This window comes from Psammomys obesus, unplaced genomic scaffold (assembly GCF_907164565.1).
Source record: "Psammomys obesus unplaced genomic scaffold, mPsaObe1.curated_primary_1811, whole genome shotgun sequence".
In the NCBI taxonomy this organism is placed as follows: domain Eukaryota; kingdom Metazoa; phylum Chordata; class Mammalia; order Rodentia; family Muridae; genus Psammomys; species Psammomys obesus.
The window spans coordinates 7,523,570-7,541,248 of record NW_026596088.1 but is presented as its reverse complement, the minus strand read 5'-3'; the positions used below and the strand labels follow the sequence as shown (position 1 = coordinate 7,541,248).

Genomic DNA, 17,679 nt, shown 5'->3' with positions numbered 1-17,679 from the left:
AAGAGGCAAATCTGTAGTAGTAGAAACTAGAGGCTTGGGAGAAGGAACGGGCAGTGATACTCACTGTTGAGGACCAGGATTCTTCAGAGGATGGGATCATTCTGGACTTGGACATAACAAACCCCACCCAAACCCATTGAAATGTACACCTTAAAGTCTTGAGCTGGACAAGGGATGTACCTTAGTGGAGGTGTGTTTGCCTAGCATCTGTGAGGCTCTGGGTTTGAGTCTCTAGCATGGTAACACACACACACACACAGAGAGAGAGAGAGAGAGAGAGAGAGAGAGAGAGACAGAGAGACAGAGACAGAGAGAATGGTTTTATGGTGAGTTCGGCTCAATTAAAATGGAGAAAATATTATTCCACCTTCCCTAGAGACCGAGTGAGCATTTGACCCTTCCCACAGGAAGTTATTAAAGGACACACTGAAGAACTGGAAATGATTTATTTCAGAGACATACAAAGCTAGTAAGATCAAGGGTAGGTGATGTGGCCATCACCCATGTAACAGAAGAAATAGTCACCTGGTTTGGCTATCCAGCTACAAACATGACTAGGGATGTTACTAATTAAGAACGATAACCACTACAGTGCACTGGGAAGGGGCTTCCTGGTTTGACACAGACATTGTGAGACAGCACTTGAGCTGTGACGGCCACTTCAGTCGCAGCTCCTTCCGTTCACTTGCCAGATGACCAGGAATCATACACCAGTTTGGCTGCGACTAGGTCTTCCACTGCCATACCTGGAATGGACAGAAATTTGCTTCACTCTTTTGTCAGAACACCTTCGCTCAAAACAAGCCTGGCTATCTTCTGATGCCTTACATGAGGAGAGTGCTAAATTCCGCAGTGATAAAATTGCAGTTGCTACCCAGAGTTTCACATAGACTTGGTATCTATCTACTTGACCAGATGGGCTGGTCAAGTAAAGGAATACAATACTAACCAAGAAACACCCACATTTTATAACCTCTGAGGTCTAATTTGGAGGTAAGCAACATTTCAATTGAGGCTCAGTGAATAGTGTAAGCTCTGTAAGCCATATGGTCTCTGTGACAGTGGCTTAGTTCTGCCCTGATACTGGGAAAGTGGGCACAGGTCACAGGTAAAGCAAATGAGACTGTGTGTGTTTTGGTAAGATTTCATCTATGGGCACTACAATTTGAATCCCCCTTCTATCCCTTCCCCCCCCATCCCCCGCTCTGTGTGTGGAGGCTTAGCTTGATGTTAGCTATCTTCCTCTTCCTCAGCTCAATTGTTCTTCATCTTATTTGGTTTTTTGTTTTGTTCTGAGACAGGCTCTCTCATTGAGCTCACTGATTCGGCTAGACTAGCTGGCCAGGGAGCCCCAGGGATCTTCATGTTTCCACCTCCACAATAGCACAATTACAAACCCATCCCTGTGCTGCCACATCTGTCCTGGGGGCTCCAAATTCAGCTCCTCCTGCTTATGTGGCATTTTCCCGACTAAGCTACCTCCCTACCCAGTCTCTCCCATCATTCTCATCCCATGTGTCCTGAGGGTGATTCTTTATATGCCTCAGCCCAACCATTTAAAAATGTAGACATTATTTGTAGTTCAGAGCTCATACAACTACAGATAGTTGGCACAGCTGGACATACAGTCCTACCCTGGACCATTACAAATCCTGTTTCTTTAGCATCTCCTATTTGTCTTGGAAATGTCAAATTTCCTTAATCCAAAAGTTTATAATCTGAAACATTACATAGTCTGAAATTCTTTAAGATAATGTTAAAATTAAAAAACAATTTTTTTTTAGGATACATTTTCATATTGGGCAGAAGGCTTGGGGGCTTAGTCAGTCAACAATCTACAAACATTCTCCATGAACCAATATGAAACACTTGTGGGCTCAAGTATTTAAGATAAGGCATATTCCATCTGTAATTTCACCATATGTACCTTAATTTTTGTACCCCTTATGTATGAGTGGCTCAGTATATAGCTAGAAGAGAAAGTGTGTCAATAAACCTATCACTCAAGTCGGGAATACAAAACTTGTCCAAAGAGCAGACTCTTGTAGTCCTTGTCTCTTTAACGAGGCCAGCTAACCATCCAGTGGCTCAGTGGAAGGTCACTGGACCAGATATTAGATGAAGTTTACTGCCTTTGCTGATCTTCTAAAACACAGAAATTAAAAAAAAAAAAATGTACATATCATACATGCACACAATATGTTTTGATCAAATCCACTCCTTCTTCTCTTGCCTCTAGTTCCTTCCTATCCCCCCATCACTTTCTCCCAACTTTCTGCTTTTTGTTGTTGTTGTTGTTGAAAATTAGGTCTGCTTGGTGTTACCTGTGTGTGCATGGCACCCTCTTCAGGGCCACATCCCTGAAGAAAACTGACTCTTCAACCCCAACCTGCCATCACTTGCCAATAGCTTCTCAGCTAGGGCGTGGGACTTAAGGAGCTCTGTTCCCCCATTCATGCTGGTATTTCAGTTGACCCAGCCTTGTGCAGGCCTTATGCACGGGGTCACAGCACTGAGCTCATGTGGGCAACATCCTTCTCATGTCCAGAAAGTACTGTTTCATGGTTGTGGCCACACTACTGGCCAGATACTCCTTTTTGTTTATTTTTTTATTTGTTTGTTTTGTTCTTTTGAGACAGCATTCCTATAGTCTTGGCTATACTGGAACTTGCTATGAAGACCAGACTAGCCTTGAACTCACAGGGATCTGTCTCTGCCTTTGCCTCTGCCTCTCCAGTGCTGGGGTTAAAGGTGTGTGCCACCACACCCAGCCAGCCCAAGTACTTTAAAAACTGTGGCAAATATTAAAGTTGCTGCTGCTCAGTACGAAGAGGTATGGAAGGAAGATCTTGGGGCAGAAAGCACTGTTGAAGGTCCCTGGTAGTATCCATTTACTAAATGTTGTAAGTGGAATAGCTGATTATCACTCTGGTTCCATTATCCCATCTGTTTCTTTAAACATGGCAGAATGGGAGAGTTAATCAGGGTGAACTGACCACAGGGAGTCCACCCTTCATCAGGATTCTACCCAGATCAGTTGATGCAGCTTGGAACTCCTCCTGACTGCCTGTCATTAAGCATCACATGGAAGGGTAGGGAAGGGGGAAATGAAAGGGTCTCAGACTGCATGTTTCCCGTCTCAATCTCTTCTTGGTCAGACATCTCCGTCATTTCCTTTTTGCTGTTAACGGCACTGTTCCCTGACCTCTTCCCCTGATGGATATTATTCTGAATTCATTTATGTCTAAACAAGCGGTTTAGTACAACGTTGGCTGTCTGCAAATTTTTTTTTCTCATATATCTCACTGAATTGTCATAAGAACTCAAGGTAGCAGGTGGTGAGGAAACTGTGGCTCTGATACATGAGGTCACTTGCCTAAGGTCATATATCCAGTGCATGGAGAGAAGGACTGTAATCAAGGACTGCCCAGCTCCAGAGTTCATCAGCTCAAATGCTCCACCCATCACGTAAATGATTGATCCAAATGATGGACTCTACAAAGATTTCCCATGATTCACCCACAGAACCTGGTAACCCATTCCTCTCTCCTTTCACCTGCCTTATGCTTTAGTTGGATTTGTGCCCAGGGAACAATTCATGACTCTTACCCAAAGACTTGAACACTGTGGTCTTCTCACAGTGTGCCGGCTTCACCCCGGACACCACTTCTCCAAGCTCAGCAAAGATGTCAGCCTGTGAAACAAATACATGCTAACTGGAGCTTGAAACCACCATCTCATGCATGGCCAGCTCCTGAAGCCAGTAAAGGAATCCCCGAATAGAGGTATAAATTTGATTTATTTATATAAAGAGAATAAAAGTTATTCTTTTTTTTTCTTTTTTTTTAAAGGACCATCTATGAACTAAAAGATGTTAGGAAGTAGATGCCCTCTGATATCCTTTGGGAAAAGCAACTGTGTTTTTGATGCCATGGACACAGAGATCATTGTGTCTGGGTGCCTGCCTGCCTGCCAGGACCCCGTCTGTGAAGAAATTGGTGTGCTATTATCTGACCGTGCAATTTGGCAGCCTCTGCTTGCTTCTGTAACCTGATTGTAAGTGGGGATAGGCATCCAGGGGACACCTAGTCTTATTAAGGTTCCCGGGTTGCAACAGACTTCCCTTCCCACTACCTTACAGCATGGCAAACCAGAAAAAAATTAATTCTTTTTCCAGGCAGAAGGACAAGAAGACACATGTCATAGCCATATGGCTATGTTTTTCTGGACTGGGATTTTAAAATGTTGCAAGATCTTTAAGAATGGCCTCCTTACTAGGAGGTAAGGTGATCAAGGTCCAGATGGGAAGGCAGTGGAAACCCTGGGAACCAAGCCAGGGCCGGTCAGTGGTTCTGCTGATGAAAGGCTCACCCCTGACAACAGAACGTCTCCTGACTCCTTCAGGGCAGCCTCCCGGGAGTCCACGTAGAGCACAGCTTGCTTCATGAGCTCATCATCCAGTTCTCTCCAGTCAGGCCTGCTGGCTCCAACAGCTACAAGGCAACAAAAGAGACTCTGAGCCCAGGAAATCCTAGGGCACATTAGTAGAAAGAGGTAGGCAGTGGACGAGCAGAGAAATTTAGACCCAAATGCCTTCTCATTTTCCATACCAAGCTTTCCCCAATAAGGAAGACAGAGTACTTGTTAAAAAAAAATGCCTACTGTTTTTCCATTTTCTTCTAAAGAGTATTTGCATGTGTATGTGCAGGTGTATCTGGAGATCAGAGGGTAAGGGTGTTTGTTGTTCCTCAAGATGGCTGTCTACTTTGTTCTGTGAGACAGAGCCCCTCCCTGGGACACAAAGCTTGCTGCCGAGGCTCAGCTGGCTAGTGGGCCCCGACTGTTCCATCTCCACCTTCCTAGTGTTGGGGTTGCGAGTGCACACCTTCATGTCTGGGGATTAACTCAGGCTGGAGTTATAGGCAGTGTGAGCCACCTGGCATGGATGGAATGAGCAGAACTGGTGTCCTCTGCAAGAGCAGTGCACAGTCTTGACCTCTGAGCCATCTTGCCAGCCCAGCATCCACCTATACAGTAAATACTGTCTGTGCTGTATTTTCCATATATGCTCTTTCTGTATCTCACATTCTCCTCAGTGTCTGATTCCATTCACAGAGGCACACATTGAAAATGAGGAGAGAGGGGCCCACTCAAGTCATCAGTGAATCTGGGTCAGAGATGACCCCAGGCTTTCACTAAGGGTCTCTTCTTACTGGGAGTGACAGCCAATTGCAGAAACCACACACACACACACACACACACACACACACACACACTGCTCCTTATCTTTGGTTGGCTTGCTCCTCAGTCATTCCTGCTCCTCACCTGAAACTGCTTTTTTTTTTTCTCATCATGAGAAAGAGTGCCATGTTAAGGCCATGAAGAAGCCACACTATGAAGACAGTTGGGAGGTCTGTAACTAGCTCAGTGGCACAGCACCTGCCCTGCATATGAGCCCCTAAACTCAATCCCAATACTGCCAGGAGGGGGAGCAAAAGGAAACGTGGGCTTGAGATTGCCTTGGCACAAAGAACACTGGTGATGGGGGGGGGGGGGAATTCCTTGTGGGTGAAGCACATGTCATGCAAACGTGACCACCTGAATCTCCAGAATCTGCAGAGAGCTGGATGCCATAGCACACATCCTAATCCCATCTCTAGGTGAGATGGGAGGGGGAACAGAAGCAGGAGAACCCCTGGAACCACTTGGGCCAGAGAGCCTGTAGAACACACAGGTAAACAACAAGCCATGCTGTCTCAAACAAAGTGCGAGCCAGAGCCCATAGCTGAGTTTGTCCTCTGACTTCCATATGTGTGTGTGGTGGCATGCAGAGGCGCGCACACACATTTTTAAAAGAAGAGCAGGAAGAGGAGGATAAGGAGAATGAAGAGGAGAAGAGGGAGGAGGAGGAAAAAAAAGAAACACAAATACCGCACAAGCCACAACTGACGATTAGGCCTTGATCATTGACCTTGTCCCTCTGCAGAGACTGGAGCGATGATTCCAATATATCACGCCTTCTGCTACAAGGACACAGGATAATGCACAGGCTGCAACCAAATGCCTTGCCTGCAAAGCCAGGAAGAAATGAACAGGAACAAAGCCAACAGAGGGACTGGAAATGTCGCAGTCCTGGGCACACAGAAGAGGGTGTGTACTTCTCCAGGGGACAGTCACCGTCCAGCTCCAGCTAACGGCTGCTATACATGAGTGGTATCCACTGTTATCAGACTGCCCTCCATTCCTACTCTTTATGAAGAGGAGCAGAAAATCTATTTGCATAAGATATTTCTTGATTTCTCTATGGTCCAAACAAAGCAGTCTGCTGGCTGGGGCCAGCCCCAGGGTAGCTAGCTAGTCTTTGAAAAATACTATAAAGTTCAGTCCAAATACAAGGCAGCATTTATGTGCCTTCTTACAATGCTACCCACCTCTTCTCACGTTCTGTTTCCTGTTGTTCTGAGCTCTGATTTCCAGGGAGCAGTTTAATTATGCTCATTTTGAAGGCTGTTGGTATGGGATTCTATAGAACAAAAGCACTCACTAATGAAGCTTGTAAATGAATCATTAGGTGGCGGGGAAAAGCCTCCAGTTTCTGGGGTGACCCCATCCCCTGCTTTTTTACAGACAGCCGGTGTCTAGAGCAGTATGAATTCTCAAAGGGCCATGTGAGGCCACTCAGGCAGATGCAAGTGTACCAAACAGCAAGTCAGCAGTCAGAATTTGGCCTTGCTTCAGTGGGGATAGAACGTGTGAAGGTCTTGGAGGACTCACTGATGGGATGAATGGAAGTGGGGACAGGATCAAGGAAGTGTGATGTGGTGTGTGTGTGTTTTGGGGAGAGTCAGGCCTGCCCTTTAGCAGTGCTGTGAACAAGTAAAACCTGTCCCTGGACCACTATTAATAAAGCATATATGAGGCTCTGTGAACACATAAAATAACTTTGTCCTAGGTCAAGGGAACACAAAAGAAGCATCTTGATGCCACACCAGGCCATCTTTTTGTAGAAATATATAGAGATAGATAGATAGACAGATAGACAGACAGATACATAGACAGACAGATAGATTAGATAGATAGATAGATAGATAGATAGATAGATAGATAGATAGATAGATAGATAGATAGATAGATAGATGATAGATAGTCAGAGAATGAATTTGAAGGATTCATTGTAGCTGGATTTGGGGATGGTGGGTCCATACAGCAAAGATGGTGGAAGATGCTTAGGAACTAACTGAGAGTTAGTTCCTCTGTACCCTATGTAAGGAATTGAGCCCTGCCACCACATGAGCCAGGAAGAGGACCCTTGAGCCTAGATGAGGTTATAGGCCAGTGAACATGCATTTCATCCTTCAGAGGCTATAGGCAGAGGACCAGCCCGGCCTTGAGCAGATTCTCAGGATGTTGTATTAAGTGTGAAAGACAAAACAGAAACCAAGTCAGTCAGCTGCGGCTTCAGTTCTGACCCCTGGAACATATTTCACCAAGAACTGTCCTTCTGGATCCAGACAGTTTTGATACCAAGAAGCACACCTCAAGCCACCTTTTACCTGCCAGCTCAGCGTCGTGACATCAGTTCCCTGAAGACTGAGACCTTCACTTCACTTTGGCCTCTTCCTCAAACTGTTGTGTTCACTCCCCCTATGGGCCCTTGCTCATAATCTTCAGTCTGCCTGGAGCATCCTCACTTCAGCTCAACATGACTTGCTGCTCTTCTTTATCATTTGGGTCCCAGCCTCAACTCATCTCCCCAGGCAGCCCTTCAGATAAGTGGAACAAAAGGATCTACCTCAACTTCCCCTTCTGCTTCCACTGCTCTTCCAGGCTCGACCAGTGTCCCGTTAGCGGCACAGGCTCCTCACAGACAGAAACTACCCACATCTTTACTTGTTTGGCTTATCTCCCATCACTAGAATGAAGCCAACCGGAAAGCCATGCCCTTGGATGCTTCACTTCCTGTGGTACCCCAGCAGCTCGAACAATGGCTGGCATGTGCTAAACATGCATGAATGAACACAGAATCTCTTGACTTGACTCCCGCCTCTCATCTGCCTGTTCGGAGTGCTCAGCTTCTGAGATGACATCACATTTGGAGCACTGCTACGATCCTCAATCCTCTCCTGTCTGTCTGTCTGTCTGTCTCTCCGGCAACTGGAAACCAGACTTCTTATTTGAACAGAGTGTTAAATACTGCTCAAGAGCCCAGGCTCCAAGGACAGCCTACTTCAGTTCAAACCCAACTCTTCCCCCAAGAGTTTCTGACTCTTGAAAATTACTCAGTCTCTCCTTGTCTTGGTTTACTCACCTATAAAACAAAGGTCATGATAATTATTGTTTCCTATCTCATAAGGTCGCTGTAAGGATAAAGTGACTGTATCTAACATATATACATTATACATATAATATATATTATAAATATATTATATTACATATACATTATATAAAATATATTACACGTATAATATATATATATATATATGTATAGATACATATATATCCTAGTTGAGGGTGTTGGGAAGATAGATTACGCAGTAAAGTACTTGCTGCTGAGTTATGTCCCCAGCACCCATGTAAAAAATGTAGCCATGGTCATGCATATCTGTGACTCTGTGGAGTGGGGGGCCCCAGACAGAAATAGGAGCTCCCTGGAGTTTTTGGCCAGCCAGTCTAGCACACGCACACACGACAGCACCTACAATAGTTAATATCTCTTGCTATCACCTCTAAGGTTACGTGAAGGTCTTCAGAGGCCCCAAGCGCCTTTATGTTTAGAATATCCTCCCACCCCGACTTCCTGGTCGCTTGTATTAAAAGCATGCACACAGCACCTTAAATCCTTTTATGCTGTAAGCACTTTTGGAAACTGTTTATGGCTCTGTTCGCTAAGAACAAACAATTCAGGCTAGAGTGGTGGCTTGGACTTGTCCTGCAAATCTTGGGAGGCCCAGGAGGGAGAATTACAAGTTCAAGGGCCACACAGAGAAGCGTTGTCTCAAACTATCAAGTCAAACAAACCAGAATGAATTTTATCCCATTTAAGAATGAAGCTGCAGCTGACCGTTTGTCACATGTGGCAACGTCACATGGCACAGGACATGAATCGGTGCACTGCTCACCAGCTTTACACTTCATTTCCTTTTCACATTTTGAGACACAGTTTTTCAGGACCACCTCATCCTCCCCTTGCCTTTGGGTTTTTGTTTTTGTTTTGAGACAGGTTCTCTGTAAGAAGCCCAGGCTAGCTCCAACCCTCCATCTTCCTGCCTACGCTTCTTGAGTTGTGTAGGCTCATCTGTTTCTGAGACCCTTAAAAAGCAGGTGTAGACGGGAGTGGGGATACACCCCTATAATCTAAGCACTCAGGAGGCTGAGGCAGGAGGGTATTAAGTTTAAAGCTAGCCAGGGTGTATGGCAAGAGTCTGAGTCAAAACAAAATCAAAATCAAAAACAAACAACAACAACAACAACAACAAAATCATGTGGCGTTCTATATGATGGAGAAAGCACCTTTACAAATGGACTCTGGATCCAATCTGGGAACATGAAGCCTCTCTACTTACCATTGATGTGAGCCCCAGGCTTCACCCATTCACCAAACAAAATGGGCTCCGTTGCCATGGTGACTGTGATGATGACATCAGCACCCGTCACGGCCTCCTGCACCGACGAACAGACCCGAACATCTCCTTGCACTGTGTTTGCAAACTTCTCAGCATTTTCCCTGGTGCGGTTCCATATTCTCACCTTAGAGTGGGTAACAAAAGGGTCACTGGTGTATTTCCTCACTGCTTACGCCACACAAACCCACACTGCTCCAAGATGGTGACAACAGCGTCTTTAAAGTATGGATATTTGATCAAGGACGCAGCATTCATTGGAACAGATATCTGCTCAGACAAACAAAATGGCCCTCCCACCCCCCTTTTTTAAAGAAGGTTGTAGACGCTTTCCAGTTTAAGGCCAGGACACAGCCCCGATGGCTTAATGATTACAGAGAAGGCCCCAGAGCCATGCAGGCTTGGCACCTTTCCTTTGCTTTGTATTATTCCTGCCGTGATTTTCCATCATTCAGCCTCAGTTTCCACGGCTGTGAAGGGGGCAAAGAGGGTGGGGAACTTGGCCTATGTTTGAAGCCCCGTGTCAGAGTTGTAGCAGATACAAGATTCATGAGAGGAGTGCTGTGGCACGGAAGAGCTTGATCAATGAAGTGTAAGGAAGGACAGAAAAGCAAATGGTTTTTAGTCGACTGGTGTGGCAGATAGAGCCCATCCTGACTGGTGGAAGCCTCAGTCAGGATCCCGGAAGGTGCTGGGGTGGAGGTAGATGGGTGTTGTCTATCGACGGCTGAGCTATTGTGAGTTGACTGACCAGTTCCAGTGTCTGGGTCCGAGGCTGCTGGACTTCGACTAAACACAAGGCCCAAAGGCTCTCTCATCAAGAAATACGGTGACTAGAGAAATGAACGTTACACAAAGTCCATCAAGCAGTGTACCCAGTAATACGTCACTGGGTAGCTGTGTCATCTTTCCTGACAGAAAACTGAGCAAACGTGCAAAATTTAGATAATCTGGAATAGTGATGTTAGAACTGTCCACGAATATACTGCTGTGCACAGCCAACATGGTTAAAGCTCATGAAAGCCGTTAAGACACAGGTGAGAAAAGCCCAGAAACTACTTGCTTTTCTTAAAAAAAGAAACAGATAGATGGCTAGATTTTTTTCTTCTTCATAGTCTATATTTCTCAAGATAGCAGTGTTATTTTTAATATAAAAATGCATGCTTTCCATTGGCTTCACCTCTCTCACAGGCATACATTAAAATGGAAAAAAAAAATCATAGAACATTTCCAGTGAGACAAGGGCCACGGCAGGGAGAGGTGGCAGGGTCTGCTGATGGCAGTGGACAAAGGCTGTGTTCTCTGTTCACAAGGTCTCAGCCCTGATTCTGGATCCACAACCCTAAAGACTTGAAGAGTCCCAGAGTCTTTAAAGAGAAACACAGGAAGGGGCTGGAAGGGCAGCTGCCCTTTGATACTCAAGGAGTGTGTCACAGAATCACTTCGGTGGCATCCCCAGGAGTGTGTCCCGGGAACCATGAGACTGAAAACAGGTGGCCAGCCCTCCACAGAAATTCTGGGGACGTCATAGAGGGAAGGAAGTTCTGTGCCAGATGCAGCCCCGCTGTTTAGCCTGCCTGTCTCCCTGCTCCCCCTCCGCCACTCCCGTCACTCACCTCCTTGAAAGAGAACTGTTCCGTGAAGATCTCGTAATGGCTGTACGCCTGGACCCCAGCCCCGAGGATGCACAGCACATCACTGCCTGGGGGTTTCAAAAACTGAGAGGGACATGGTGGCAAAGGTCAGTGTTTTCAGGGGGCCAGGAAGCTTCAGCAACCCTCAGGAGCCGGTGAGGATCATGGAGATGTCACTTTGTTTCTATTTGCCCTCTGTAGAGAGGGGCAGAAAGGAAGCAGCCTTCACTGAGCACCTACTGTGTGCCAGCATTTAACTCTCATGATCTCACTTGGACTGGATAACACCCCTCCCTATGTGATGGACGCCCCTCTCGGTTCTGCGTGTGTGTGTTCGTGTGCACATGCGTGCGTGCGTGCGTGCGTGTGTGTGTGTGTGTGTATGTGTGTGTGTGTACATGTGTACCTTCCTGTGGAAGATAGTGGTCCACTAGGTGTTGTTCCTCAGGAGCCAGTTGCCTTCTGAACAATCTCAACCCCTGATCTGCCAATGCCAACTCCCCCCTGCTCCACGACACCTCTGTTCTGCCTACGAAAACCAGCATCCCAAGCCCTCAGCAGTCTTCAACTAATGAAAAAAAAAAAAAAAATCCAGGTTCCAATATTTCCCACAGATCCCCGTTTTCCTCTATTTTGTCTTTCGGGAGGTGGTTTCATCACATGGTTCAGGCTGTCCTACAACTCGTGGCGATCCTCCTGCCTCAGCCACAAGTGCTGGGATTACAGGTGTGCACCATCCTCCCAGCTTGCTGCCACATTCTAAACTCCCCCACCTTTCTCAGGGGGTGCCTCCACAGCCTCCACAGCTCTGGGAGCCTCACCAGCACTACCTGCTTGCCCATCTGCAGTGTGGCCCTCCAGCATTCCACTCACTGATTTCAGTCCTCTCTCAAATGTCAGGGAGGTCATTTCTGAATCATCCGAAATGTCATCTCTTTAGTCAGAAAGAGCCACGTATACCTGTAGACCTGGCTATGCAGGAGACTGAGGCAAAGGAACCATTTGAGACCAAATATCTAAGTCCAGCCTGGGCAATATGGTGAGACCCCATTCCAAAAAAAAAAAAAAAAAAAAAAAAAAATCACTTGCACTCCAATATTTTTTCATTTTGCTTCGTTTCATTTTTAAATATATAATGGGGGTATTGAAGGATGTTATTTTTTTTCCAGCAAACTCTAAACAGACTACCAATTATTTACTAATTAATAAACAATTGTAAAATAGTTAAATGTGTAGTAACATTTATTTAAAAACTAGTACATGATACATTAAAGAGCCACTTAATTATTTAACAAAATAAAGTGATTTTAAAACCATATTCTAGGTTTCATTTATGTGTATTTGCGTAGATGTTCACGTATACACGTGTGTGTGTGTGCGCACAGGCCAGATGCTGACATCTGGTATCTCTCTCTGTATCACTTTCCACTCTGTTTTTGAGACAGGAAGGTTGAGAATTGTGCATAGGAGGTATTTGGAATCACGTGGCACATAGTCAATAATTTTTGTGTTCACTCACTAACTCCTGTTTGGTATGTGGCGTTCCATCTGTGAACAGAGGCAACCCAAGACAAGCTCCGCATTCTTCCCCTCTCCGGATCTAATCTTGCTAGCCCAGCTTAGCCACCCGTCTTACCTTCGTGGCGATGGCAGACACGGCTGCTGTTCTCTTTGCAGTTATGACATTTCCATCCATGACCTGGGGGGAAGGAGAGACAGTGAGGAAGGTCACCCTCCTAGGCCTGAAACTCGGAGAGGCAGCTCTGTGTAGACAGCACAGCGAGTGTGGGGCTTAGGGTCCCAGTCAGAGCTGATTCTTCCACCTGAGACCTGTGCAGAGGGGACCGAGAGCTTTAAGTGCAGCGACACATAGGGAGGCCCCTGCATACACTGGCCACGCAAGCATCACCCCACTCTTTCTCCCTTGCCCTGGGATTCTCAGATCCCCAAGATTCACCTGAGGTTTCAGGTGAAACCTCAGGGATATGATTGTCCTTCACATCTCAGGAGCTTTGGAAAGACACTATCCCCAGACACCACCTTGAGAATGACTCAGGCTGACTCTCTGGCTGGGGGGTATGCGGTTCAGTGGTCAAGGTCTTAGGACCCATTCCTGGTCCAAAGGAAAACCAAGGAAATGGCATCCCTAGGGGTGGGACCAACGCCATCCTTGGCTTCCGAGCCTCCTAGGAGGCTCTGATGCCCAGGGAAGACTGAGCCTTTCACTCATCTCAGCTGGCACTCAAAAGGCAAGTGTTAGTATTTGTTCTTTTTCTCCTTTAACCGGGGAGAAGAAGCCGAGTCCTGTATCTACAGAGCAGTCAGCAAAGCCCCAAAGCCCCACCATGTGGTGTGAAGGGCCAAGGCTCCGGAAGTGGCTCCGGAAGTAGGGATTCATTGTCTCAGGCAGCATAGATGCTACAGCCACAGGTTGAGAAGAGCTAGATACTCAGCTCTAGGAGGGGTAACAGACAGCTGGGTTGCTTAGGGACTCAGACTCTCAGAGGAGAAGGAAAAAGGGGGTGGGAGTCTGAGAGCCAGCCTGGAGAACTCCAAGAGCTAAGAGAATCCACACCAGTGTCAATCAAGTGGACCTAGGAGGGATTGCCACTTACGAGCTGTATGACCTCAAGCCAAGGGTTTCAGGCTATTAAACCCACGGCTCGAGGAGCTCCACAAAAAGTAAAGGGGCAGCTCCCTGGCAGGCTGAGGCAGGAGGATCATGTGTGTGAGTCTGGCTTGGGACACATAACAAATAGATAAGGCAGTAGAACACGGTCTAGAACTGGATACACCACTGGCTTAGACTCAAGCGGTTGGAGGTCCAGCCTTGCTTCTCATTAGGGGCTAAGCCGAGCACTGCTCCTGCAATGACTCACTCCTCGTCTTTGAAGTGGGGGTAAAATGTTATGTACTTCCTGGGTGCTTTTAATTATATAGGTAATGTGCTTAGAACACCCCCCCACACACACACACACGATCACCCCATACCTGTGAGCTACTTACTGCTCTTCTTTATCATTGCTAGAATGATAAAGACAGATGTCGGGAAGACACCTACAGGTTAGTGTGTCTTCTGCTTGACACGGGGAGGGATTGAATAAACGCTTCCTCAGCCGCTGCTTTAGCTCAGGCTGAGCATTTGGTGTATCTATCTGAGTGCGTGGCCAGCGTGAAAGCACGAATAAGGGGATGGCTGTTTCCACAGCCACATGCTTGCAGCCGCGGTAGGCACAAGCAGTTCCTAGAAACAGACGCCAGCGCAGATCACCTTTGCTGCCTTGTGTCTGGCCACTTGCAATTGTATGTTACTTCTCACTAGCTTCTAGGCTTAATTCTGCGCCCAAGGGACACGCTGTATTCCAGGGGGACTCGCTCTACCCCAGAGGAGAAGAGACTTGCTCACCGCCAGCAGGGAGCCATTGCTGGGCTCAAAGAGGAGCACTGAAGCCTGATGGGAGGGGACAGAGGACGTGTTGCTGTGACCCTCGTAGAAGGTGACTAACTTGGTGGTGAGCGCATCCTCGGCTGCACTGTAGGCTGGCATGACTCCCAGGAAGCTGAGAGAGAGAGAAAGAGAGGGAGAAAGCAGCTTCAACCCCTTCCGGTCAGTGCTCAGCGTTCTGTGGAGTCCCATTCACCGTCCTCCATGACTGCACCCCTGGCACGCGACTCCCCGCGCCCTCATTCCTCTGCCCTTCTTCCCTTCCCTGGGGCAGGACTCATGGCCTGGCTCTGGACCAGAAAGCCATCACAGCCCTGCCACTTCTCAGCTGTGTAAGCTTCAGTAAATCACTTTACCCCTCTCAGTTTTCAACCTGCAGGGCGACAGCCTCCGTGTGCCCCTTGCCAAGGACGGCGGGTTGAATTACAGCAGGTGGCACCTCTAAAGCGCCCGGTGGGTAGTGCCCCTTAAGCGGTAGCTGTTGTTAGCAGAGATCAGTCAAGCCCTCTCCTCCCTTCTCCCACTGCTTCCCTTGGCGTTCTTTTGCTTCCTCTTTCTCCCCTCTCCCTCTGGTCCTTCCCTCACTCACCCTCGGTGCTTGGCCACGGGCACCACGGTGCGCACCGGCTGCATGACCCCTCCGTCGGGGCCTCTGGAGAAGTTGGCCAGAGCGGCCTCCAGGGGTGGGATGAGGAGGCTGGAGCTGCGGAGGTGGTCCTGCACCTCGGCTGCGCTCAGGAACGCTGGCGCTCGCCTCATCTCGCTGCCTGCCTTCGAACCCCGGGCCCTGCACTCCACCTTCCCGGAGCGAACCCTAAATGAGAGCACTGCCTGCGCTGCAGGGCTGGGCGGGACTCCCGGGGCGGAGCATCGAAGCCCCGCCCCTCGGGGTCCCGCCCCGCCCCCGCCCCCGCCCCCCACCCCAACTCCTAGGATTCCAGCGCACTTCATCCCAGATTGGAATCAAGGCGGCAGGCTGGGAGTGCTAATTCTTGAGTCTACTGTTCCCCTTCCTGTAATTAGCCGTCTCCACGTCCCTGAGCAGGTGTGTGTGTGTGTGTGTGTGTGTGTGTGTGTGTGTGTGTGTGTGTGTGTGTGTGTGTGTGTAGAGGACTTTGGGGTTCCACCTTCGCCCCTCCACTGGGGCTGGTGTTGTGAGAAAGACAAGAGAGACAACAGGGCTCTCTCGGGGCTCTAGTGAAAAGGGCTTGGAGGGTTATGTCACACTTTTAATTCCATCTCCTGGCGTTTCTTCTGTCCCCAATCTCCCTCCCACACCACCCCTAGTTCCCAGCCGTTGTGTTCAGCGGACAGTTGACTCAGGTTAAACAAAACGACCTTCACCTTGAAGTCTCAGACAAGGGTAGTCACCTCAGTCACATAAAGAACCAAAATGCAGCTTGTTCGCCACCCCCCCCCCCAGGAGTTTATATTACATGTGAAGAACAGACAATACACATAAAATGAAACCAGCCACAGCAGCGACACCTAACCCTCCACCCTGGGTGGCACAGTGTCATTTAGCCCTTGACCAGGGGTGGAGAAAGCGCTTTTGGGAATCCAAGGAAAAGAGAGACTATTTTGACCAAAGAGCGGCAAGGTGTCAGGAAGGAGGAAAGAAAACTAGGGCTTGAAATAATAATAGCGGTAACAGCTTATTCCATTTGACTACAGCAACAGCCACAGAGGTGCGTGGATGCTGAGGTTAGAATTGCTATTTTAGGCTCTGGGATCTGTCCAAGGTCATCCAGCAACTCAGTAGCAGTTAGGTTTCATTTGTGTGTGTGTGTGTGTGTGTGTGTGTGTGTGTGTGTGTGTGTGTGTTACATGTGTGGAGGCCAGAAGAGGGCAATAGCTCTCCTGGAACTGGAGGTTACAGGTATAAGCCATATGGGTGCTATGATCTGAACCCAGGTCCTCTGGGAGAGCGGGGACCTCTCTCCTGGCCCTTGTTTTGTTGAGAAGTGTCTCTCCTAGGCCAGATGGGGTTCAAAATGCCTATGTAGTCAGAGCTGGCCTTGAACTCCCAATGCTCCAGCCTCTGCTTCCCAAGTGCTAGGACAGGAGGTGTACAGCGCCAGAGCCAGCTTAAATTCTTATGTTAAAAAATACAACTATTACTGAGTATAGTAACGGCTTAAGAAAAGGCTATTCCTAAACTCACTAGTAATGTAGGCAAAGCTGCTGTGTCTCACACTTGCCCTCCCCTAAGGCCCTAAGGCCTGGTCCACTCGCCCCTCCCTAGACTGCTGCCAACACACTAAAAGTGACAGCAGGGCAGAGCGGTCCCCAAGCTGCACAAATATTGACTCAACGAAATTTATGGGACACACTCAGTAACTAAGTTAACGCTCAAGAGAAATATTCAAAACAAACAAAAGCAAAGGAGAACAACAGTGGGCAAAATATAGCGGCGTTTCTCTTTTGCTTTGGACTGCAAGACAACTACTTAAATATATATATATATATTTATATATATATATTTTTTTTACTTGAAAAAGATTGAAAATATTGTATGAAAGTTTTTATCTGGACGCCTCAACCGTCTTGCTGGCTTTGCTAGAGTCTGGCCTCTCTGGTCCTGGAGGAGCGAGCGCGCGAGCGGAACTCGGCGGCGTGGAAAAGGCTCCCGGGCGCTGGCGTGGGCGGCACCAAGGTGGCTCTGTCCAGCGCGCGCCCCCGTTGCCATCACGCGCCCCGGTCCAGACTCATCTGCGCCGCCGGGCGGTTGGATGGAGCGTTGGGAGAGGGGCGGTGCTCGGGCGACGCGCGCCCCCTCGTGGCCGTGGTGGTGGCTGTTGTGGAGTCGGAGAGGTGTGTGTCACAGACCAGACCGGTTGGCTTTGATGCTGACCCCAGGACTCCAGTGTGGGCCCTGCACCCCACCCCCACCCTAGGGACAGAGGAACTGTGTGTGTGTTTTGCCAGCCGAAAGGAGAGGGGTTATTGTCTAGGCCAGTGGTTCTCAACCTTCCTAATG

General features: G+C 48.0%; 1 protein-coding gene across 1 annotated transcript; it reads right to left on the bottom strand.

Annotated features, from left to right (window-relative positions):
• Positions 1-426: 426 nt before the first annotated feature.
• Positions 427-15,506, bottom strand: Crym (crystallin mu). The gene is made up of 8 exons (XM_055627616.1): positions 15,289-15,506; positions 14,661-14,814; positions 12,891-12,953; positions 11,237-11,338; positions 9,564-9,747; positions 4,372-4,493; positions 3,610-3,694; positions 427-746 (listed from the first exon to the last, which is right to left on the bottom strand). The coding sequence occupies exons 1-8, from the start codon at positions 15,456-15,458 to the stop codon at positions 682-684; spliced, it is 945 nt and encodes a 314-aa protein (XP_055483591.1). The 5' UTR covers positions 15,459-15,506; the 3' UTR covers positions 427-681.
• Positions 15,507-17,679: the final 2,173 nt, after the last annotated feature.